The 26,295-nt window shown below is 34.4% G+C and overlaps 1 protein-coding gene and 1 long non-coding RNA gene across 3 annotated transcripts; one reads left to right on the top strand and one right to left on the bottom strand.

Moving 5' to 3' along the window:
• Nucleotides 1-949: 949 nt before the first annotated feature.
• On the top strand, nt 950-26,043 carry LOC128992294 (baculoviral IAP repeat-containing protein 3-like). 2 transcript variants are annotated; one of them, XM_054415789.1, is made up of 10 exons: nt 958-997; nt 1,430-2,009; nt 2,792-2,972; nt 3,280-3,432; nt 4,588-4,766; nt 5,359-5,454; nt 8,115-8,275; nt 20,718-20,843; nt 21,008-21,084; nt 23,143-26,043. In XM_054415789.1, exons 2-10 carry the CDS (start codon nt 1,536-1,538, stop codon nt 23,331-23,333), a joined length of 1,638 nt encoding a protein of 545 aa, XP_054271764.1. In that variant the 5' UTR covers nt 958-997; nt 1,430-1,535; the 3' UTR covers nt 23,334-26,043. The 2 variants fall into 2 exon arrangements, with proteins under 2 accessions (XP_054271763.1, XP_054271764.1); XM_054415788.1 differs by having other exon boundaries at nt 950-2,009.
• LOC128992295 (uncharacterized) lies at nt 9,650-12,765 on the bottom strand. The gene is made up of 2 exons (XR_008490703.1): nt 12,680-12,765; nt 9,650-9,864 (listed from the first exon to the last, which is right to left on the bottom strand). It is a non-coding gene; the product is annotated as an uncharacterized LOC128992295 (long non-coding RNA).
• Nucleotides 26,044-26,295: the final 252 nt, after the last annotated feature.

Genomic DNA, 26,295 nt, shown 5'->3' with positions numbered 1-26,295 from the left:
CAAAATTCCGGGGGTAAAAATCCGGGGGTAAAAATCCGGGGGGTAAAATTCCGGGGGGGGGGGGTAAAATTCCGGGATGTAAAATTCTGGGGGTAAAAATCCGGGCCGTACACTCTAGGTTTTTATAATTTGATGTGTTTTGATTAAATTCACAACCGTGAAAATATATGTTTAACACGTTGGGTGCTGATGACGGGAATTCCCGCAATTGCTTAACATTGAAATAAATGCAACTTTTATGTTCAAACATGTCGACAGCACAAATAGTGTTAATTCAGCGTTTAATCCATCGAGCTGATGTCGCGAAACTCAAAAGTTCGCGGCCGGAATTTTACCCCCTGGTTTGTGACGTCACGTTTGCCCAGGGGGTACAATTCCAGGGGGATAAAAATCCGCTACCCTTTCGTGTTCGTAGGTCTCGATGGTGTAGTGGATAGCGCACCGGGCGACCGGGCTGATAATTTGGAGGTAGCCGGTTCGAAACCCACCGGAGGCATTAACTTTTTGACTCGAATTTGTATCATTATCAGCAAGTTTGGTTGGTTTGGTTAGGTAATGATAGTGTAATTTTATAATTAAAAAATTATAGAATTGATTTTGAGACATTTATAATTTTATTTCATAAACAGAACAATTTTTGTTATTAGTACTTCATTTGAAATATTCATTATCAGCAAGTTTGGTTGGGTTATGACAGTTAAATTCATTTAAATTTAATTTAACCTACAAACGACACGTTTTGACAGCGACAGTGATAAAGATAACAATTTCCCACGAACAGTTCGGCTATGCACGGTATGATGCGTTCTGCACGGCGCGGTGGTGGGCGGTGGCGGTCTGACGGTAAGGTCTCGTATTTCAACTCACTTACTACAGTCAGCACTAGCAGCAGCACCACCATCAGCACCAGCAGTCAGAGTCAGCACAAGACAAGGACAAGTCCGACAAGATGTAGCATTTTGCATTTTTGTTCAGTGTTAGTGTTTATATTTTTATCGTAGGTTATCTTCTATTCTAAAGGATAATCATTGCAAGCAGGAATCAAGTTTAACTTATAATTTTAAAAATGAACTACTACAGATTAAGTATGTTTAAGTAGTTTTTTATACTTATTCTAAAATAGTGTGGTGGTAACTTATTTTTTAAAATTACATTTTGTTCTATTAGGCTACCTACTAGCCTATTTTAAGGAGTGGAGTGGAGCTCATCAATTTCACTTGAAGAAATAGGCCTATGTGTTTTTGCAAGTATATTTTTCAGCAAGCCTGGTTAATCAATCAATCTGAAATATTACCATACTACAGCTACACAAATACTTCTAGGCTAGAAAGTAGGCCTATAAAGTCTTATGCTAGGCCTTAATTTAAGTTTAGATCAAGCCTAACTTAATTTAGGCCTAGAGGTTTGCTTGCACCAACCAATTTTGTAGAATTCTTCATGAATTTTGTCATCATGAACAAGGCCTAGTCCTACGATTTATCAATTAATTTACAAAATTAAAATTGTTGGTGGCATAGACTAACATTCAATTCAAGATGAATAATGAAGAGAGTCGGTTAAGAACTTTTAGAAACTGGCCATCAAATGCTCCAGTTGATCCCAGGAGGATAGCTAAAGCTGGATTTTACTACATGGGGCAAAACCTAGAGGTTCAGTGTTTTAAGTGTGGGGCAAGGATTTCAGAATGGAATTATAATGATCAAGTCATGGCTAGACACAGAACTTTAGATCCAAGATGTCCTTTTGTACTCAGTCCTGCACTCTCTGGAAACATACCAATTACAAGCAACGGCATTGGATTGCAAGTAAGTTCTCCGGAAGAAAATAGTAATCTCACTACTACAAGATCAAATGTAGTTCAAGGGTCAGCTGCTGGAAGTGTTGAAGAGAATAAAATGTATGATGAGCAGATGAGACTAGACACATTCTCCAATTGGCCTGTACCATTTATTGTAACTCCAGAAAGCTTGGCTAAAGCAGGATTTTACTATGTTCGACAAGGAGATAAGGTTTGTTAAACTACCACTTACTAAATTCAAATAAGAAATATACTAACTTGGGAATAAGTTAATCTAACATTGTGTTTATACATATTGATAAGATGTTACAAATACCCCGCCGCAGCAAACCTGCAGACTAAGCAAATTTCCATTTGCCTGAGTGGATTTACACTATACAGTAGGCCTACCGGTAGGTATTACTTTAAAAAATATCTCCTTAAAAATATACCATTTATTACATTACCTATTTAAATAGCATTAGTTTAACAAGTAATTAGGTTTGCTGCAACAGGAAGGGTAAAAGTGTTTTTATTTTAATGTTATTAGTTTAGTATGAAATAAATGCATTTTCCAAATGTAATCAAAATATGTTGATGAACAAGCAAACTACAACAGATTACTTATTCTCCATAAGAATACCGGTAACATGGGAATTTTATGTACAGTTTGCCTGTGATTCCGACTTATTAACAAACTGTCTGGGTAGGCTAACTTAGTGGTTATAGTGCTCGCCTTCAAATGTGAAGGTTGCTGGTTCTATTCAAAGCGAGATCCTCTCGAGACTCAGATGCTATTAATCACTGGGCTATGAATTAATGATGGATCTAATAAAAAAGGTCGACGCTAGATAGTAACAACAACAGGTGTTGAACTGTTCAAAACATAAAAAATATCATTGTGGTAGAAAACACATTTAAAAAATTGGATCCGTCAAAAAAATTAGGTAGTTTTGTAAATATTTTTAGTTGCAATGTGATTTTGTTAAGTGCAGGATGTTATGGTGATTCCAGGTTCGTTGTGCATATTGTTCTGTGATTATCGGACGCTGGGAGCGAGGAGACGACCCCCTAGAGGAGCATCGGCGCCACTCAGAGGGTTGTAGTTTCATCCAAGCACTGAACTTTTCTGTACCTGATAACACAAACACTTCTGGAATAACATTGAGACAAGTCGCTGGCGACTGCTCGGAGAGTATGTATGCCTTTGTACGGTATATAATAACATTTCTACAGCTTTTTTAAAACCCTCCTTAAAATCTAGAGTTACGCCTTATTGCGATGAGCACTGCCTCTGTAGGCTATTAAAAATCTCTCTTTGGAAAAGCTATAACTTTTATCTAATAAGTTAACCTACTTTTCTAATGTTTGTGAATTTAGTCAAACAACTTTTGTTTAATTGACTCTTTGTTTTTCTCTCTGTTTTTTGTAACAGTTATTTTATTACCCAACCCATAGTTGAAGAACAGTCAATGTTTGACAAGATGGTTCTGATGTTTCAGGCACAATGAAATCGCTTGGTGTGCAGAGTCACAGGGTAGCCAAGCACCCCAAGTACTCCAGTAAGGACTCTAGGCTTGCCACTTACACTACGTGGCCAGGAGATGTGACACAGTCTCCTGACGACCTGGCCGAGGCGGGCTTCTACTACGCTGGTTAGTAAAGTGTTCTCATATCCCTGAATCTGTCTTTACAACATATGGTTTAGTTAGTATATTTAATTTCTAATAATGGAATCTGTGACTAGTGGGTGACAACCCCTGGATGACTTGACATGGAATGGCCCAGCAGCATTTCTTGTACTTTGACAAATCAAACAAGATGACATAGAATCCTTAATTACTTTTTCAACCCCACACATGGCTGTGTGCTATTATGTTGAAAAAATCATAAATATGGATGTTAAATATTTTTTATTTTCCAAGCAAAAACACTAACGAGCAACGGTCGGTCCCCTGGTACTAAATATTTAAACATGTTCAAACTTAAATTAAGAATTAATCACACTTAGATAGTTCATAACAAGATGATTAACAACACGAGTATTATAACAGAAACGGTATTGATCATAAACAAATGGCGCCACTATCCCGAAAGCAAACATGTTTGTATTGTTATTTAAATTTAACTTTTAAAAAACGTCCAAACCATATGTTAATGTTATCAGTGGCTCGAGCTAGTGACTTTTTATCTTTATGATCATACCATTCCTTTTCTAATATATTTAACAACAGTTACAATAATTCCTTTAAGTCAACAGCTGATCTTATGTATTTGTTTTTGGTGTCAGATACTGCTTCCATAAGGATAACATTGAAAGAGGGCCCGTGGGACGAATTCCTTAAAGAATATTTTAACACCATATCTAGATGTTAGCACTCAGCGATATGCCATGAAAAATTTGAAAATGATTGCTTCAGCCATCTAGGAGGAGTTTCCGTATTACGAAATGCATAAAAGTCTACGTATAAAAGTTTCGCTCGCTCCGCTCAAATTGATCCAGTCTAAATCGTACTATATCTATATTTTATTTTTGTTATACTCCGTTTACAAAATTTTGCCGGTTTAAAGGAAGAAATCCTACCATTAAAACATAGCTCAACAGCTGAGAGTGTGATTTTTTTTAACTGGTAGTTACATTATTATTGTACAAACATGTCAAAATTTATAGAGCAAAATGCTTTAACTGATCTTTTTAATTTTGATTTTGCATGATGTAACCCATATTAATGCTGGATGTTCACTGTGTGATTGAATTTTTAGTTTATTTATTGTGACAAAGGTTTTCTACGAGAAAGAACTATTTTCAGGCAGTAGTGACCAGGTTCGGTGCTTCCACTGCAACGGAGGTCTGCGTAAGTGGGATCCAAGTGATGACCCATGGGTGGAGCACGCACGGTGGTTCCCAGATTGTGGCTTCCTGCTGCTGATCAAGGGAGAGAAGTTCATTAACACTTGTCTGACTCAACATCCACCAATATTGCTAGAGGTATAAAGCTCTTGAGTCAGTTCTTTGGTAGATAATTGCTGTAAGAAACAATATTTACATTGCTTAAAACATTTTGTTTTCAAGATTGATTTATGAGTAAATTCTGTCACACACAATTGGCATTGGCAATCCTTAAATTCAATCGGATATACGGTGTTATTCTGTATTAAGTGATTAATCAATCAGCTGTTTGCTATTATACTGCATTGTTTTAATTAATATTCAACCATTGACTATTGGATAATAGCTTTATAATAGTCAAAGATTCAATCCAATACACTAATAACCTCTGGTGAGATGGTCCTGAACTTCATCTATTTTCTTGGTTTCGAACTTTCATATCACATGGGAAGTCTATTCTGTGTATAGTCAATGCTACTAATACCAAGATCAACAGTTTCTCAAGGACAGCTGGGTAGAGATTTCAACCTTTTTCAGGATTGAACCAACTATTAATCAATGATCTATGATGATAAATCTAATTATCAATTATATTAATATCCGTTAGATAAAGCTCTGTATTTTATAAAATGTGCTAAATACTTAGTAAATTGATAGTTTATAAAAGTCATATTCTTAATTATGCTTGCAGGAGGCCACTATTACAAATACCAGGCCGGTAGAGTGTTGTCTGCACCCAGTGTCCGAGGAGGAACTGGAGAGATTGATGAGCAGTCCAGCAGCTACGGTCAGTGCCACTGTTGTATGTTTGGAAAATGGGTTGCCATTAATTTAACATAACCATCATCGGTTTAGCATTTTCACTAATGGGTGTGCTAATAAGCATCTTTCATTCTCGTTCAAAACTAATCCTCTCCTCACCTCACACACTTAGATGTTTTTTATCAAATTTCCCATATAGGGAATAAGCTATTACCGCAGGTCTCATTGTAAGGCATAGACCCGGGACCGATTTACTTTTTCCTTTTAAGGTCCCCAGAGGCCAAAAACACCATCCGTTCAAATTCATATATATATATGTCTGTTAGTGCAATAACTCGACCAAAAATTATCCGATTTTGATGAAATTTGGTACAAATGTGTAAACCTACGTTTATTCAAACGAGTTCGCGAACCAGCATGATGGGAACGGGGATTTATGGGGTAAAAAAATAGGATTTTCTTGTTTTTTACCCTCAAAACATAAAATTTGCCAATTTCTCTACAGACCATTTTGAAGAGCTTAAAAAACAAATAATTTAGTATATTGAAGTGTTTTTGTATGGTTATTGGGTTTGGATAGAATGCAAAAAATTGTAAATTTCAAATTCCCATGTTATTCTTATGGAGAATAAGTAAACTGTTGTAGTTTGCTTGTTTTTTTTTTGTTTATGTATATATTTTGATCAAACTTGGCAAATCTATTTCTTTTATACTAAGCTATTAATGTTTTACTAAAAAACACACTTTATTGCCCTCCATGTACCAGCAAACCTAGGTAATCGTTAAACCTAATGTTTTTGAAATAGATTAAATTGAAAATCAAATCAGGCAAATGGAAAGTCGCTTAGTCTGCAGGTTTGCTGCGGCAGGGGTATTTTTATTATAAGTTATAAAATAAGTAGAATGGTATAGTTTAGTATTCAATTCAATTAATTTATTCACGGCATAAACCAGTTTACAAAATGATTACATAGTTCATAGTTTAGTACATGCATTTTTGTAATTAAAAAGACAGCAAGAACATTAGGCCTACAAGGTACAAGGAGGTATAATATAAAACAAACAACAACTTTATTATTGACAATAATTAATTACAGGATTTAACTACATAAAATACCCCCTCCGCAGCAAACCTGCAGACTAAGCGAATTTCCATTTGCCTGATTTGATTTTTAATTGAATCTATTCAAATAACATTAGGTTTAACGAGTACATAGGTTTGCTGCCTACAGGGTAATAAAGTATGTTTTATTGTAAAATATTAATAGCTTAGTATAAAATAATAGATTGGCCAAGTTTGATCCAAATATATGCATAAACAAGTAAACTACAACAGTTTACTTATTCTCCATAAGAATAACATGGGAATTTTAAATTTAAAATTCTTTCAATTATCTCCTTCACCGTTGGGCATACAACAATGCTGGGACAACAAAATTACATATACAAAATATACAAAATTATTTATTTTTTTAAGCTCTACAAAATTTTGGTTTGGAGAGAAATTATGAAATTTTGTTTTTTAGGGTAAAAAACTGAAAGAATCATCTTTTACCCCTTAAAATCCCTCATAAACCCCCATTCCCATAATCCAATTAAGCTGGTTCGCGAACTCGTTCAAATAAACGTAGGTTTACACGTTTGTACCAAATTTTATCAAAATCGGATCATTTTGCTCGAGTTATCGCGCTAACGGACACATATATAATATTAATATGTATATATATGAATTTAAAACGGATGGTGTTTTTGGCCTCAAGGGACCTCAAAACAAAAAAGTAAATTGGTTCCGGGTCTAGGTCTTACCATGAGACCTGCGGTAAAAGCTTATTCCCTATATGGGAAATTCGCTAAAAATAAACCTCTGAAGATCATATATAACCATTGGTATAGTCAATGATATAACAAAAACTCACGTAGTAAAAATTAATTAACAAGAGTACAAAATTTTACATATGCCTACATAACAGGAGTAAATATAAAACAACACAATAATTGTGCAAAACAACAAAACTAAGAGTTAGGAACAGAAGAAAAAAAATTAAGCTTTTGAGAACTAAAAATTGAAACAAAAACTGTAGCAGAAGATTATTATCATATGATAATCTTCTTAGATATTAATACTTTTAATACTTTCTTATAAAATGGCGACCATACAAAGTAGGTATTTTAAGCCAAGTATGAATGGAGATGAGTGTAGGATGAGTGGCACGATCTTGTAGTCTTGTTAGTGACCAATGCCGACATTCCTTAGACACAGCTGTTAAATACACAGCTGTTAGACACAGCTGCCTATACAGCTAATGGCAACTGAGGGACCTACAGTTTATAGTGGAATCCGAACCACATTTTTGCCTTTGTGTATACGAATAGGTCTAATTATCAGGATAGCACTGCGGATAGTCGTAGTACTCACTCTTGTGGACGTTAATCCACACAAGGGAGTACCCATCCACAGTGTATGCCTATAAATATCCACAATTCGTGACCTAGTAGCTGGATTACCCCTCCCCTCAAAGTCACTGAAATTTTGTTCGATCAACTGTTAGACACTCTGTAATATGATTTGAAATCATTAACTAGAATCAAAATATCCGTAAAAATTACCAAAGAATAAATCAAAACATTTTGCTTACTTTTACAAAATTCTTTATCACTTAAACGTGGTTGATGGTTGATTTACAGACAGCCCTGCAGATTGGGTTGGACCTGTCCCGGGTAAAGTCTGCGTTGAGGCAGCGTGTTGAGCGGACGGGTCAGCCGTTCACTTCACCTGACGACCTCATTGAAGCTACCCTAGATATACAGCTGGACGAAGTGCCTTACCAAGACTCAGAAGAAACATGGTATGTCAATTAGTCTTTCTAACATCTTGAAAAACTGGGGGAGCGAGCTGGTCTAGTGGTTAGAGCACGGGACTTTACCTGAGGTCCCGAGTTCAAATCCCGCCAAATCACCAATGGATTTTATCTAAGTGATAATGCCACAACCCCTAGGTCTAGCCTGAAGTAATGAGAAAAACAATCATGGGCTCGTGCCTAGCGATCCTAGGAAAAAGAAAAGAAAAAGAAAAAATCCTCTTGAAAAACTGTTTAGGAACTACAAAACCGGATGAGATATAGTTTTTTGCAAATATTGTTTGGATGGCATGTTTTACAAAATTTATTTTTGTTCTTTAGAAAGATTGTTTTTTATATACTGTAGTTTAAGTAGATTAGTGACAATCCCCCTCTTTTTGAATTTGGACTAATAAATTAAGTATTTTTTTTTTGTGATGCTTTATAAAACAGCTACAGGTGTTTTTTAGCAAGTGTTGCTGTAACGGAAAGGCAAGATTGACATTCCCAAAACAATTTAACCAAACCCAGATAGCAAAAAATACTTGATTAAAGCTTGAAACAAGTTTGATTTGTCAAATCTGCAAACTTGAAACAAGTTTGCTCGGATGGGCCCGTAAACTTGATTCAAGTTAATATCATGCGTCGAAGTTCCCGCTCTTCCAGTTTGAATAAAACTTGAAACATCTAATTTGAATAAAACTTGAAATTTCTAATTTAAATAAAAATTGAAACATCTAATTTTAATAACACTTGAACTATCAAATCTAAATATAAATTAAAAAATACTTGATTCAAGCTTGAAATAAGTTTGGTTTGTCAAAACTGCAAACTTGAAGGATCGGGTTTGTAAACTTGATTCAAGTTAAAATCATGCGTCGAAGTTCCCGCTCTTCCAGTTTGAATAAAACTTAAAAGATCCAATTTTAATAAAACTTGAAATATCTAATTTGAATAAAAATTGAAACATCTTATTTGAATATTAATTGAAGAATACAAGAAATAATTCTTTTTTAGCCACTTACAAGCTCTTTTTTTTATTTCTGAAAATTTAATTCATATGCTTTTACCAGGATTCACAGTCTTACATGTAATAAAAATTTCATATTTTTTAGGTTGAGATGCATAGCACAATATAATTTTCCAATATTTCAGATAATTTTACACAATCACGACATAATCTAATAACTTCAATGCCTCTAGTTGTTACATGCTAAGACACTTCTCTAAATAAAAAAGCGAGTTACCATCTAAAAACTTGTTTTCATAAAAGAGCAGGAAAACATGAGTTATTATAGTTTTCAACCCTACAATTTTACATATTATTACTATTCAGTACGTAGAATTCAGAATTCTTTGAAATTAAAAATAAAACACAAGAGATAATTTGTCTAAATAGATTTATATTGAAGATTTACATAACACATTCACATTTGAAAATGCCTCGTATCTTTAACTTTCAACAAACAGTTCCCTCAAAAATTCCTCTTTTTACGATTACTTAAATAATACAGAGTAAGTTATCTATTCAACAAGATCTTCATCCCCATTGAGTGGAACTTCTTCCCCACTGTCCACAGTGGCAGGTTTTTTTCCCTCTGAAAAAAGTCAAAACAAATAGAATCAATATTAAATTTAAGGATAATCAACCAAAATGATTAATTTTGTATCTGGTATAAAAAAATAGGCAAGTAAGCAACATTTTAAACTAACACAGTTTAACTCACAACCAGTGTAGGCCTGTTTAGTGAAAATTAATTTATTCCTACAATGATATACAAATACAATATATGATCTTCCCAATAATATTAGTATTAATTATTAATATGTATAAAACACAATTACATTTTGATTGTCAAAAAATGCTAAACACAAGCCCAGGATTGTTTTCACATTACTTCAGGCAAAACCTAGGCGTTGCGGCATTATCACTTCGATAAAATAATTAGGTAAATCTGCGGGATTTTGTATTTTACGGTTTAAGTATAAAACTAGTTGAGCAAAGCTCACTTTCCCTCACTTTGAAACTTCTTTGTAAGAGCATCAGAATGTAATGGCTTGAACAATTGATATGAAATTTGGCCAACAGCTAAAGAATACTGAGCACAATGTTTAGGTAAAAAATATTTGCAAATTTCCTTCTGGATTTTATTTTATGCGTCACGCAATTTCGCTTGTTATTTTAATATAAGTTGAAAGAAAAATTATATTGGGTCTATGACATATGGGTTTATCTCGTTTCATTTAATTAAGATAAACATATGTTAATTGTTTGTAACTGTTTTGTTTACATTTCAATGTTTACTTTCATCCTAGGTTAAAGTTGGAATGTAACAGTTTATCAATGGAAGTAACAGTTTTGCTATATTTGTTTTGAGCATGCCTCAAAGGCCACGTCGTAATATTGGTCGACGCACCAATAACGCAAATATTGTAAGAGAGTGGCGTCGTGAACAAGAAGAACCAGATGAAGCAGTGGTAGAAGAAGCTGATAATGATAGGCAGTTAGCTAATCAATTCCAACATGAATTAGATGCACTAAAATTTTACATTTGCACTAACTGTCATCACCAACAACTAACAGCTTCAAGCAATTTTTTGGTGTTCAAACCAATCACCAAAAGTTCGCGTTGTCGTTCAAATGCAACTAAATTCACGGTGTTAAATAATATGGATGTGTCAAGTGTCCCGAACGAATGAACTGACCTGACGATTGTAGAACAAATGTTGATTGCACAAGTACATCCCGCTATGCACATTTACAAAGTACAAGCAAATGGTCAGGCTTTTATCAATTCTTATTCTTAACTAAATAAATGAACTATCAGATAAATTTGTCATTCTTTAGAACCTAAATAATATCGGGCAAACAAACGGTGAATCTGTTGAAAGGGAACATATTGTAGGTTGTTAGCTGCTTTAGCCATTAATCTTCAAATAATGCTTCGCTCATTTATGCGTCTAAAGTGTAACGGCAGACCACCCTAGTGATAGTTCTTGGTTGGTTATCCTAAATATAGCCAAGATATTAGTTACAAATCTTGCTCATACTTTACAAATATATATAAGCTTTAATTTACTGTATAAATTAATCCAGGTAAGCCCAGCATTGCTATGAAACATGAAAACCCCTCTACAAGAATAAAAATACTAGCATTTTTCTTTTGGCGAATTTCCCTATAGGAAAAAATCTATTACCGTAGGTGGCATGGTAAGACCTAGGCCCGGAACCAATTAACTTTTTCATTTTGATGTCCCCAGAGCCCATTAACACCATTCGTTCACATTTTTATATATGTATATATAGATTATATGTCCGTGAACACGATAACTTGTGTAGGCTAAGTTAATTTTTGTCCGATTTTGATGAAATTTGGTTTGAAGGTGTCAGAGCGGGATAAACTTGAATAAGTTTGTGAACCAGCATGATCGGACCATGGGAACGGGGTTTTATGGGGTAAAAATGGGTTTTTCTAATTTTTGACCCTTTAATCACAAATTTTCCCAATTTCTCTCCAAACCTTTTTAAAGAGCTTAAAAAAACAAATGATTTAGTATATCAAAGTGTTTTTGTACAATTATTGGTTACGGAGAAAAAAAATATATATTTTAAAATTCCCATGTTATTCTTATGGAGAATATTGTAAAATGTCGTAGTTTGCTTGTTTTTGACCAAACTTGGTAAATTTATTTATTTGATACTAAGTAATTAATATTTTACTAAAAAACACACTTTTTTACCCTCCTTGTAGCAGCAAGCCTATGTACTCATTAAAGCTAATGTTAATTAAATACATTTAATTGAAAATCAATTCAGGCAAATGGAAATTAACTTAGTCGGCAGGTTTGCTGCGGCGGGGGTATTTTTTAGCTTATACAGTACTTGAGTAATCATAATGATAAACAATAAAAAACATTTTTATGAAAAACCATTATGCAGTAGACTCCTTTTTACCCGAACACCTAGTAACCAGACTGCACTCAGCAGATATAATTCTTAAACCAGACAATTTTTATCAGTACGGTTTAACCACCCTGGATCGGCAGGAAGTGAGCGGTGCTGAAACAACTTGTCTTGTAGGATAGATTTGAGACTCTTCATCACATGTCTTAAGATTAAAATATTTAAAAGGTATAAAGTCTTGGCATCTTGTGTTTTGTTTACAGTAATTATCCCAAAGTGTCTATAGTTTGGCTATTTTTACAGAATTAACATTATTGGCTTAAATATATTTTGCATTAGACTTTAATCATGTAACAAGTATGCAGTTGTAAGTATGTTGTTGGGCACGTCAGTTTCAAGTGTCTCCTTCCCTGTATAATTGAGTCCACTGTACAGTATTATTAGGCTACCAATGGAATTCTATTAATGGTGAGTTGAATAGTTAGTTAGTGACAATTTTTTATCCTTACCTTCTTTCACATCTGGTTTTGGCTTGTTGAAGCCACTTAGCAAAAACGCTTGTAACTTTGGCTTCCGTGACTTCACTTATGCCCAAAATTTTCTGTGCAGCAGCTAAAAAAAAAAAAAAAAACTTCAAATGAACTTAATACAGAATAGTAGCCTACATTTAACCCCTAAGACCTAAAGTTTGTCTTCCCATTTCAAACATGGGGTTAAGTTTAATTTCTGAAGTTCAAGATTTTACTTTCATATTAGGTATCCTTAATATTTTAATAAATCAATTGTTTAACAAGTTCACTACTGATCGGTACTTGCGCCGGTAGGGCGATCAAAATAGACCGATCCTAATATTCAACGTCACTGATGGACTAAAGGTAGTAAATTATTCAGTAGCGATTAGTAATAGCGATTATCAGTAGCGATTATCAGCAAGTTTGGTTAGTAAGGTTAGGTTATGACAGTTTAATTTTTATATTACACAAATTATACATTTTTTAATTTTTTTACTCTCATTTTGTCCGTATTAAAATTCCGCAGGTGAAATAAAAATTGTGCCACCCCTACAGTGCCTATCTTAACCGCTTCTGGTTAAAAAAAATCCAGCCGTAGGCCGATGTGTATAACTTTATTTAGAAGATCTTTATTACATAACCTGTGAAACTTAAGCCTAGACCTAAGTTATTTTAGTTATAAAATATTTATATTATTTATGTTAAAACACCCAGGTACAGTTCTGCAACAAACCTACAAAAGGCCTATTTTATATCATCAGATGCAACTTTTATTCGATAATTTAACTTAGGTAACCTTAAAATATTAACTTAAGTTAAGTAAGGATTATGTTATTTTCCCATAAAATACTTAAGTAAATTTATAACTTTAAATGTTTGACTCAGATTAAAATGTTTCATTCAATGTAAATTATTAAGTTTAACTTAGGTCAGAGTTTCTCTAGGTGTTGTCCGCAAGCATTTTTTTGTGGGGAATGTGGGGTCCACGAAAAACATTTTAATCAAATTTATTTTTATATGTATTGTATACTAGCAGAGTACCCGTCCTTCGTACGGGGTTGGCGTATAAGTATAAAATGCTTATTGCAGTTATACTCGTGCTTTGTGTTTGCAATGGGGGAGGACACAGTTTGAGTAAATTTGGTTCTTTTAACTTTACGGTAATTTACACATCTACTATAGGCCTAGCCATAATAATGTGCTACCACTTTACCTAAACAATAGAGACGAATAAGTTACCAAATATTCGCACAATCACAAATTATTTATAAATAAAAAACTAAAAAACTTAAGCATAACTGTAAACAGTCCTATTTTTTGTCAGTTCCCATTGTGTATCATAGCTTTTTGTTGCTGCTTGGGTCAAATAAGCTGTTGTCATATATGAAAAAAATTATAGTTCTGCACCCTATTAGTAAACACTATAACTTTTTAGTACTATTGAATATCATAGAACCAACTCGTGTAGTTGAAACCGCTGGTAAAATTATTTTATTCATTTTAAATTTGAATACTGATAAGGTTAACATGGAAATCTCCAAAGCCACTGGGGCGGAGCCTGAATGGGTCTTTGAGATAAGAATATGTCTATATGTTAATTGGGAACGAAAGCTATCATCATACCGAATTTCAGCTCGATCCGACCAGTAGTTACTTAATGCGTGATTGAACTTCAAACAAACAAGCAAACACACAAACTTTCACATTTATAATATTAGTGAGATTATATTATACTAGCGGAAAGTAAATAAAAGAAACGTCTTATAACACTTAAAACATATATTTACGCTTATACTGTTACTCACAATACGGTAAATATACAAAACAGATGGTAAGTGGTGATCGATTTCGATTGGACACTCCAATCGAAATCGATCACCACTTACCATCTGTTTTGTATATTTACCGTCTTGTGAGTAACAGTATAAGCGTAAATATATGTTTTAAGTGTTATAAGACGTTTCTTTTATTTACTTTCCGTAAATTTAATAACACGTAAAATGCTGATCAAGAAGTTATTTAATTATACTAGCCTATTTTGCTATAGGCTAAAGGATTAAGATTAAGAAATATGCAAAAAAACTTAAACCTAAATAAATAACCTAGCCTACTTATTTATTTAGGTTTAGGTTCCTTTGCATTTTTCTTAATTTTGATTTTAATAAGTAGCTTAAACTAGCCTACAGTTTTCTATTTATATCCTAAATAATGACATCTAGTGATACGCATCCGTTCCAAACCCTATCACTCACTCCTATCCTATCACCACGTATTTTCTATCGATCGTCTATTGATACTTCCCCTAGGGTCAAGTAGAGCCTCGTCTTCTAACTCCTCCCTGAGGAGATAGTTTAAAAAGTTACAACACGCACTCATGACCTCACCATTGTGAGTGCTGATGAAAAATCGTACAACGACCGTAAATCAATCGCTCTTAAGCAAAACGGTCGCCGTAACAGCGATAGTAACTGAGCGATAATCGCTGTGCGACTATCGCTACAGTCCCTCCAAGCAAAATAGGCCTTAAGTTAAGTGGACTAACTCAAAGTAAGTTAACCTAACTTAATGCCAATTTTTAGTTTAATGGAGAAGAAATTTTGTAGCCTACCTTTATCAGAAACTAATCGCCTGAAAGCTTACCAGACTCTTACTGCGATTAAACGTAGGTTACTGCTATTTATCTGACAGTGTCACTAACAAAGTAGCTGCTTAAATACTTATCGAGTAGGCTACTGAAGTAACTTAGCTTTAAGTCCCTAGCCCTAAGTTATACGTTACCTACACATTAAAATATCATGGTATAAAATATGGCATTAAGTTAAGTCTAAAGCCGGGTTTTCCTAGACGCGGAAGAGGAGCGCGGAGAGCGGAAAATCGATTAACATGGCATTCCGCTCTGCTTCCTAGGAAAACAGTACCGGTAACATTAAACTATTTAAGACAAGAGGAGTTCACTCTCCAAGCTACTTTCTCCCCGCCTAGAAAAACCCAGCTTTATAGAATAGACTACAACGTAACTTAGGCCCATTATGGCTAATCTAGGCTATAACCTACCATAGTCTATACTATGAACAGCGAAGACAATGCCTAGGCCTAAGTTAGACCATACCAGTACCACAATACCTAAGTATTTTACATGGAGAGCTTGATATCCAAGCTGGTAAAAAAAATATGTTTTTATGCATACAAACAACTCAAAGTTAGGCCGATAAGTTGACAACATTTATTTTTTAGGCTAGGCTACTCATTGCACGTAGGCTTACCAACTCAAAAGTGGCTGGCTTTAGGCTATAACTTACTTGGCTCTTTCAAAATTTTCACTGATTTTGAGTTTACTTAATTTCTTCCTAGGCTATTCTTGTAATTAACTTAAGACGATTTGATTTTGTTAGTCACAATCCTTGAGTTTACTTAGTTTGTGCTAATAAGAACTTACCTTGATGGATAAGAAGAAATAGGCCTAGATGAAACTTAATAACAAATCAGCTTAAACAATATAATATAATAACTTGAACAACTCAGCACCAGAATATCGATATTCTCAACTCAATGAGAGAGATTGAGAATGAATCACTCACAAATACACAATAAACAAAACAAAGCAATATGGCCGATGGCGTCTTCAAGTGCCGGTCCCACCGTTAGCGTCGTTCCCGCTCGGAATTATGGGTAACTTACACTCGACTCCAATTCGAATCCAACGTGATACTTAAAAGCTGTAATTTCAAACCAACGTAAGCGTAATGGAAGTGCATTGTGGGTAATATTACACTCGACTCGGATTCGAATCTAATGTGATATTTCAAAGCTGTTAATACAAGCAAGTGCAAGCGTAATAGTAGTGTGTTGTGTATACTCGAATCCAGTTTGAATCTAATGTGAAATTTCAAAGCTGTTAATTCAATCCACTGTAAGCGTAATTCAAGTGTGTTACACGAAGTTGACATTTGACTCGAGTTTGAATCAAAAGTGACAATTCAAAGCTGTCATATCAAGTAAAAGCAAGCGTAATTCAAGGCTTGAATCAAGCTTACGTGCTATCTGGGAATCATAGCACTTATAACTGACCAAAACTGAACTTCCAAAACTATAGATCAAATAGTAGGGCTTGTAATGCAGCTATGGCCATGATGAGTGCTAAGACCCAAGTGATTTTGAAGAGACGTAGGAATTGGCTAACTCAGGAACTCGCTAACTCGGTCGTGTGTCGGAACTGGCTAACTCTGGAACTGGCTAACCGTCTCAGTAAGGAATTGGCTAACTCCGGAACCCGCTAACTCGATTTTGTCTCGCGGCGGAATTCGCTAACTCTGGAAGTCGCTAACCCGGCCGCGCCCACTGCACGGAGCGTTGCCAACCTTGTACGACAAAATAATCGTACACTGCCGTATTTCAAAATGTCAGTGTCAATGAAGATACAGTAAATGTTATAGTTTTTTGTTATCAATTCCACTTTTAACAGATAACTAGCCCAAAGTAATTCAAAGACAATTGAAAAATCACGAAAAAGTGTTTATTTATTTAACTGTACAATGACCAGTTAAATGTTTATGATTTCGATCTTAAAAAGAAATGCCATCAGTACAAAAGAAAATAATAGACTATGAAAAATATTGAAAATTCAGTTTAATTGGTACTAAATAATTAGACCCCTACGAAATTAAGCTAAAATACACGCAAGTTCTCAAACACGGGAAACAGATTTAATCGTAATGTCGTAATAAACCGAAACCATTAATTAATACAGTCATCAACTATCGTAACTTTCATAACTAATTCATAGATTTAAAATCAAATGTTCGTCGTTGAACCGTCCAACTTACGTGTACAAATATGATGACATAGACTAAGTTTTTATCTAGGCCTAATAGTTTGAACCAAAGCATTGTAGGTCTACTAGTAAATAGTTGCCTAATTCTAAAATGTGTTGAATTTTTTAGCAATAATATTACATGTTTTAAAACCGTTTTTAGATTGTACACCTAAGCACCACTAGTAAAAAATAGGAGAAGATATAATATTGATATAATAAAACGTGACAGGGTTATTTTAATTCACGATTCTTAATAAACGAATTGACTGATTTTCCTGATTTGAGTGTTGGGTTTCCTTTATATTGCTTTCACAAACTATATAAACTATACCAAGCCATTGCTCGGTTCACCATTCACCGGTACTGAGCTACACAATAGACAATAGCTTTGTTTTTGGATAAGATCAAGTAATTTTAGCTATGGCCACCATTCATAAGAATTGTAACAAACAAGAACGCCTGGGTGCATTTAGAACAAGCCTGGAGAAAAACTCTAGACTTTTAGAAAATAGGTCTACTGAAAGACGTAAAATTAATATTAATTCAACAAAATTAAGAGGATGACCCGGGTTCTACACGATAATAGCCTATGATAAAAGAAATTTGCAAGTTGTATTTATGCATAGACTCATTTTTAATGCAATCCATGAATACATTTTAAGCCTACCACTTTATAATGTATTGATGAATATTTATTTAAATTCAATAGCTCTATTTAAAAATACATTACAGTTGAACCTCGTTTGTACGAACCTCGATAAAACGAATTCCTCGATAAGACGAATTTTTTTAAATCCCCTTGACACTTTCATATAGGTCAATGCTAAAAACACCTCTATACAACGTAGTAATTAAGTTAAAAACCTCCATAAGACGAATTTGTTTGTGACATGGGCTAGGACTGATTAACCTCTATACAACGAATATTCTTAGCACAAAACCTCTACAATACGAACGTGACCTCTATAAGACGAATTTATCATAATCTTAACCTCCATAGTACGTAGTTTTCAAAACAAACAGAAGCTTGTCTCAACATGAAACCCCCACCCATCCCTCCTCCTTCCTCAGTCATTGTTTGGAGAAACCTTGGAGCAAAGAGAAACCTCTATAAGAAGAATAACAGCAGCATTAAACCTCGATAAAACGACCCTCTTTATTAAGAATACCTCTATAGTACAAATTTTTCCCGTACCCCTTGAAATTCGTCTTATAGAGGTTCAACTGTACCACTACAATGTAATTCTGTAATGACGTTTAACGTGTAAATTTAATTATGATTTATGATTCAAGGTTACAAGCCCAGTATATAAAATGCGAACTCAATAATTTTATTTGCAGAAGTTCACAAAATGGTATTTATTCGGATAAAAGATACAAATGGCGGACTACGAAAATAGATATTTCATAACATGTATAATAGATCCAAATTAAATGTGCATTTTTATCTTTTTGCATACCAAAAAGCTACTATTTAAGTAAGAGACCCACATATAACACATACTCCCTTATATTAGTACACTAGCAGAGTACCCGTCCTTCGTACGGGGTTGGCATATAAGTGTAAAATGTTTATTGCAGACATACTCAAACTTTGTGTTTGCAATGGGGGACGACACAGTTTGATAAAATTTGGTTCTTGAAGTTTACGGTATGCTATAGTATAACACATTTACCATAGCCATAATGCTCTACTACTGCACCTAAACAACAACACAAACGATCAAACCTTTGCACAATATCACAAATGATTCATTAAATGGTCATATAAGCCTAAAAATAACTTTAAACAATATCCTACTTTGATAGTTCTCATTGCGTATTACAGCTTTTGTTGCTGCTTAGTTCAATTAGGTATTGTCAAAAATTCAAACAAAAAATGGCCTAATCGTGTTGTACCCTGTTGGTAAACCTTATAACGTTTTAATGCTATTGCATATCATAGAACCAACTTGTTTAGTTGAAACAGCTGACTAAATCCTTTAATTCCTTTTAAATGTGAATACTCATAAGGTTAACATAGGGATCCATAGAGCCACTGGGGCGGAGCCCGGAAGGATTTTTGAGATAAGAATAGGCTTATATGTTAATCGGGAATGTGAGCTATCATTATGCCAAATTTCAGCCCAATCCGTCCAGTAGTGTGTTAAAGCGTGATTGAACTTCAAACAAACAAACACACAAACTTTCACCTTTATAATATTAGTATGATTTCTCATCCTTATGGATCAGCTGAAGACAGTTTTATAGCTCTGTCCGGTGCACTGATGTCTTTAGAGGTCGTGTTTTGTTTACAACTGTTTCTTGTTTTCAGTCATTAAAAACTTCGTTTAACAAAATAAAACGTTCTAATCACAACTAATAACACGTCCCCTAGTTATATAACCAAACAGTAAAGAACAAATCATGAAGTTAACTATCAAATAATAGAAACACAATTTTGCCGACACTAGCAATCAGTGTCACCGGACATGAACTAGACACGAAAAACGAGCTTCAAAGTTTACAATGGGATGTAAAGTTTACTTGTGTTGGTTAGTCTATGGTAAGACTATAATGCATTTTCCACCCAAATAATCATAAGAATAATGTTAAACATACTTCCAAATATATTTATTTTATCGACTACGTTGCTCTTACTCCTAATTAATGGTAGGATACGACATTATGGTACCGATACGATATAGGTACTACACTTTCGGCAACACTGGCCAAAAATATTCGTGCTTGGCTCCCATTGGACGGCCCGCGAGGCTTCTGATTGGGAGTTAGCGAGTTCCGCCGAGAAACCGAGTTAGCGACTTCCGTACGAGGACGGAATTCGCTAACCCGGCTCTAAAGCGGGTTAGCGGGTTCCGGAGTTAGCCAATTCCGAAACCGAACAAGTTAGCGAGTTCCTCTCATCGACCAAATTTGAAGATAGGGCGTTTAACATGGGGTTAGCGAGTTCCAGAGTTAGCCAATTCCGCGGACCCATTTTGAAGTCACAAAGTGGATGCTAGTTTCATAGTAAAATTTAACAGTTTTTCTGTTTGTAAAAAAATCTTTCAGTATTAAGTATTCAGTATTATAGGCCTATTAGCTGAAATCTTTTTATGAACAAATTTCAGGAAATAATTAGCAAAATTGTAAGGTTTTTTTGACTAAACTACTTAGTGTTTGAGCATTTAGGTAGTGTGAATATTCATACGCTTTTATTTTAACTCGTAATGTTTGTAACAGGAGTACTCCTCTGCACTCTCCCGTCCATCGCAGGCCCAATGAGAGACTCTTGTCTCGACTGAGAGATCAGATAACCTCGTCCAGAGATTCCTCAGACTCAGAAGAATCTGAATCCCATCTCAAAAAGTAAGCATCTATTTTAACAAATTCATAAAAGGTCTTACTACCTGTAACTGTAGGTATGTAAGGCAATACCTAATAGTGTTAAAAAATTAATTGGATAGCGTTGGGTTTGATACAAGTAAAAAGTTTGTATTCAATATTGTAATTATTTTTATTTTGTTTTCCAGAGTTTCAGTTGCAGAGAAGTCCCCGCCTCCCAACACTAGTGTGCCTGACATCAACACAATCGGAACGGACAGGAAAGGTGGGATAGTTCTGAGATTGTGTGACCTGATTAGTGACTATATCATGATCTAGTTAAGCGATGTGTTGGACCTGAATCTAAAAACTGAATACGAATACACAGAATCTCAGGATAAGATTGATAAAATTACATCAACCACTTATGTCAGACTGACTGCCTCCAACAGTTACATACTGCTTCCTATTGGTTAAGTAAGATTTTAAAAAATTTTAAGTTTCACCTGTAATACCATAAAATTCAAGTTTTTAAAATAAAATATCATAAGGTACATAGTCAAAAGCTTGTAAGATCAAATAAAGTTAGTGAAACAGTTTTTTTTAAAATGCATTTATAGATTTAGGCCCTAATTAATTACAGAATTCATCGTCCTACTTCTAGATATTGCTTTATAGGCCTATTAATAAAATTATTTTGTTACCTTACAATATCCTAGTTTGGTATTTGTAAACAAACTACATGTTCTTTGTTTGAAGTTCATTGTTGGTGATGGTGAGTTAATGTTGTTCAAACAAACTACATGTTTCGTGACAACTGCCACATCCTCAGGTTTATCCTCTTCTCAGGTTCGTCATAAATTTAAAATACAAAACACAGAACACACGTAAAACGACTTAACATTTATTCGATCAACCGTCGTGATGCGTGCCAAATGTACCAAATGCGTGCACGTATTCATTGATTTGTTTATGCATGAAACATTCAAGAATTTTGTAAAAAAAATTGGCACTAAGCTATTGAAATAGGACGATAATTACTAGGAAGATTTTATCACTTTTTTATATATTGGATTAATTTTAGACTTTTTGAGAAGGTCAGAGAAATAACAAATTTTCAAACATTTACTACTGTAATACAAAAAGCCAAGAGGTTCACTTATGAAATGAATCATTTGGTTGATGCTATAATTTGAAAACCAATAGTGATCCATCGTTTTTGAATGTGAAAGGTTAGCTACAACATTGTTAACCTCTTGCCATGATACCTCCCTCCATTGGAAATGCAAGGGTCTTATAGGGGGAGGCCCCAACAACTGATGTGCAGGTGTGTTGGTGAGAGGAATTTTGTTATTAGTTGATGTTAGTTAAACACGTCATTCGTTGTAAAATGCAAAGGCACGCTGTTTTGGATTATACAACGATTATGAATGTGAGCTAATGAACTTGGAATTATTTATACTAGCAGCAAAACCTGTTGTTGTCCGGGTCAAAAAGCTATGCACAATATTGGCTACAAAAACTAATTTTAAATCAATAATTGCATCAATGTGTCCTGTACCGCTCAGTTCATATTAGCAAAATTGATTTTACTTCCCCTTTCAAACAGTACTTACCTGCAATTTAATCTTCAAAATGTACATGTTTTTCGAATTTACATTCTGTATTAATTTTCCCGAAAGCAATATTTAGATGTTCATAGTCATTCATTTGCAAAGCGTTGTTGGCCTACTATGGCCGAAATCTGGAAAACTGTGAAATATTGTAGAACAAATTTTAACATTTTCACACTCACAGATATTCAGCAAAATCTCGAACAACCACTTCCTTTCTTTAATGAAACATTTCACTACTGTTATTTGGGACACTAATGTTATCAAAGTAAATGAAACAACATAATACAATCAGCTGGTTCATAGTGTTGTAATTGACTATTGGATTCTGAAGTAGACATCTCATCAATGGGGCCAGCCACAGAATGTCCTAGTGTCTAAAATTCTATTTTATACCTTATTCTACCCTTGGACCTCTGACCAGGAATTGTGAAATAAATGCATTAGTCAGTTTGTCAATACCGCTGGTATCGAGAATCGGAATCGGCCCATCCCTAATTATAAGCTTTGCCAACAGACAGTCATGCATCTGGTGTAGTGAATACCAAAGGAAAAGCAATAGTTTACAAATATATCAAGGTTATTAAATAACAAAAAAATGTAATTAATCAACTATAGGCCTGCCCTTAATAACAAGGGCAGAAACATATCTTAAAATTGCCCTTAGCTGATATAATAATTCCATAAGTGACTGTGTTTAATCTATTATAACCAATTTGCATGATCTGCAGTTACACTGGAGGAGGAGATCCGTCGTCTGCGGGAAGCAAGGCTGTGCAAGATTTGCATGGATAGCGAAGTGTGTATTGTGTTCCTACCGTGCGGCCACCTAGTGACTTGCGTCAACTGTGCACACAGTCTCAGCGACTGTCCGGTGTGTCGACGGACGATTAAAGCCACTGTGCGGACATTCCTGTCCTGACTCGCCTGCGGTCCGTCCAGGTCAGCAGGTTGATACATGCTGGTAAACGTATCTCTTGATCCAATTATTACAGAATCGTTGAAAACCTATTATTTTAATAAATATTCATGTGAACAAAGTTTTAAGTTATGAATTGTAAATAACTAAAATGTATCATGTGTAGGCACCTACTTATTTTTAACAAATCATATTTTGACTTAATCAACATTTAATGGTTTTAAATTGAGTTTTTTGAATAGATTTAGTCAGGATCAGAAGTGTGATTTGACCAAAAATGTGTAAATATTGGTAATGATTATTTTCTGCTTTATCAGTAGGCGCAATTGATAGACATGTCCCCTATTTTTTTATTAAAACCATTTCATCAAGGGAGGTTGAAAGTGGTGATGATTAAAAAAAAAAAGAATTAAAAATAACACACTCTAAATCGTCTGTAATTTTAGCGAATCTTACTAATATTATAAACCTGAAAGTTTGTGAGTTTGTGTGTTGCTCAATCACGCATAAACTACTGGACGGATTGGGCTGAAATTTGGCATGATGATAGCTCACATTCCCTATTAACATTTAGGCATATTCTTATCTCAAAAATCCTTTCGGGCTCCGCCCCAGTGGGTCTGCAGTTCCCCATGTTAACCTTATGAGTATTCATATTTAAAGGGAATTAAAGAATTTAGTCAGCTGTTTCAACTTAAAAAAGTTGGTTCTATAATATGCAATAGCATTAAAAAGTTATAAGGTTTCCCAACAGGGTTTCCCACTACGTTCCAAGCAGTGCTGCTATCTGTGGGTGTTTAGCGAACTACGTCGACTCTCGTTGTAGGCCTAAAGCAGGACATCCCTGCACGTTAGTTGCTATTCGTCAGACCGAAATTGGAAAGTCAATCACACGCGGCAATCGGGTTTGTTCGACGCTGCGGGCTACGCCGCACTGGGGATTTGCCTGCCATTTGACGTGGCGCAGCGAACGTGTTAATGTTGTACAAGCGCTACAAAACTACCAACAAAACAAACAATAGTTTCTGATGAGAAGGGTACTCAATTTAAAAACTCTATGGAATAAAGCTGATAAAATATCTTACAAAGAGGCTAAAACTTTATACAACTATTGCGAAACGTAACAATTATCTTTGATTTTATCTTACTAATATTATAAATGTGAAAGTTTGTGTGTTTTTTTATTTGTTTGTTTGTTTGTTTGAAGTTCAATCACTCATTAACTACTGGATTGATTGGGCTGAAATTTGGCATGATGATAGCTCACATTCCCTATTAACATTTAGGCATATTCTTATCTCAAAAATCCTTTCGGGCTCCGCCCAGTGGGTCTGTAGTTCCCCATGTTAACTTTATGAGTATTCATATTTAAAGGGAATTAAAGAATTTAGTCAGCTATTTCAACTTTACAAGTTGGTTCTATAATAGCATTAAAAAGTTATAAGGTTTCCCAACAGGGTGCAGCACTATTATTATTTTGTTTGTCCGGCAATTCCAATTATCTGGCATTGGTCTAAAGGTCATAAAATTATTTTATTTTAATTAGCGTGTTTGGCAGTGTTGGAAGCAAATGGCAGATGCTGGGTGGGATCGGCAGGCATTAGGAGCAAACGGCAGAGGTCGGTTGAAGTCAATGGAAATCAGGGACAATTTATTATAACTTATTTTATATTTTTAGCATTTTATATCACTAATAAAATATAAAAATCAATAAAGAGACAAATGGTCAACTGTAAAACCTCACTACCGTAACAATTTAACTTTTTTTAACTTGACAATTTGTGGATCCAGAGGTGTTCGAGTTTGGGGGTTGTCGAGTTACCCAGAATGGCCAGAACATTGACATTTTTATTGGGTTTTAATAAATTAATACATAATAGACTGATTATTACACATTAATTACAATAATTAAATTAATTACAATTTAATTAATTTACACATTAATTGCATGAGTATTTTTGCGTATTGAGTAAACAATCTTCGTCAACCTAAAGCCCAATGGTAGTTGTCTAAACTTAACTAACAGATTGCAACACGTCAAGTATAACTTTGAGCTTTTATTGTTGAGTTTTACCCGCATACATAGCTGTGAAAGGTTTTAATAGACATAATACATTAAAATAAGTGAATTTGTTGCTTGAAATTGACAATATTTTATTCTAGCACAAATGTAAATGTTAATTATCTGGGATTGTTATATAGGCCTAAGCTGTATTTGTAATCAGTACTAAGTGCCCACAATTCTATAGCATATTTCATTTCTGTTTTTGTACTAATGAATCAACTTTAGCTAAATTTCTTATCCGCACAATTGTAATTTTAAAAAATTGCCTGTTTTTATAAATGTTTTTACATAAAAGATTCTGAACTGTTTGTTGTTAGAAGTTGAGGTTTTATTAGTTAAACTTACGATTTGACTTAACTTTTTTTAATTTCTTTTGAGTCATAGTGTACTTGGATTTACTTTTAGGTAGTAAGCCAATGTCCAATGAATTCTTTAAGTGTATAAATAGATAATTCAGATTCTGAATGACAGGTTATCTGCTAAAGTTATTTTGGTACATAATTTAGTTCTTATTGTTATCCTGATATAGTTTGGCGTCTGTGGGAAAGCATGTTTTATAACTATTTGTGATCTTAGTCCGTAGCACTGTACATTGACTATTTTATTTATCGGAGGAGAATCATTAAATGATTAGGCATTTTAACATTGGTTTCTTGTTTCTTATTTACCTTACCAGTTGATCAAAATGAGGTGATAGACTTAAAACAGTTGATTATTTCTCAGGCCTGCAGTTTGCATGTGGCACACTATGGGCCTGAGACGATTGTGCCTCCCTTTCTTGCACTCCTAACAAACCTAAGCCGCCATTCCACTAAAAAGTATAAGTATAAAGTATAACCTAAAACCTCTTGTGCCCCTGGTCCCATTTACTATAGTCGCTATGTTATCTCTATCATAAAA

The sequence above is a fragment of the Macrosteles quadrilineatus genome, unplaced genomic scaffold (assembly GCF_028750875.1).
Source record: "Macrosteles quadrilineatus isolate MER2022 unplaced genomic scaffold, UCM_ALF_1.0 Scaffold_4__1_contigs__length_99947679, whole genome shotgun sequence".
Lineage (NCBI taxonomy): Eukaryota > Metazoa > Arthropoda > Insecta > Hemiptera > Cicadellidae > Macrosteles > Macrosteles quadrilineatus.
This window is presented reverse-complemented; position numbering and strand designations above follow the sequence as displayed.

Bases quoted from the DNA above. Each gene is read 5' to 3' on its own strand.
- LOC128992294 (XM_054415788.1), top strand. From the start codon at position 1,536: ATGAATAATGAAGAGAGTCGGTTAAGAACTTTTAGAAACTGGCCATCA. The intron at 2,010-2,791 runs GTTTGTTAAACT...TGGTGATTCCAG, and splicing joins ATGTTCGACAAGGAGATAAG to GTTCGTTGTGCATATTGTTC. The intron at 5,455-8,114 runs GTCAGTGCCACT...GTTGATTTACAG, and splicing joins TGAGCAGTCCAGCAGCTACG to ACAGCCCTGCAGATTGGGTT.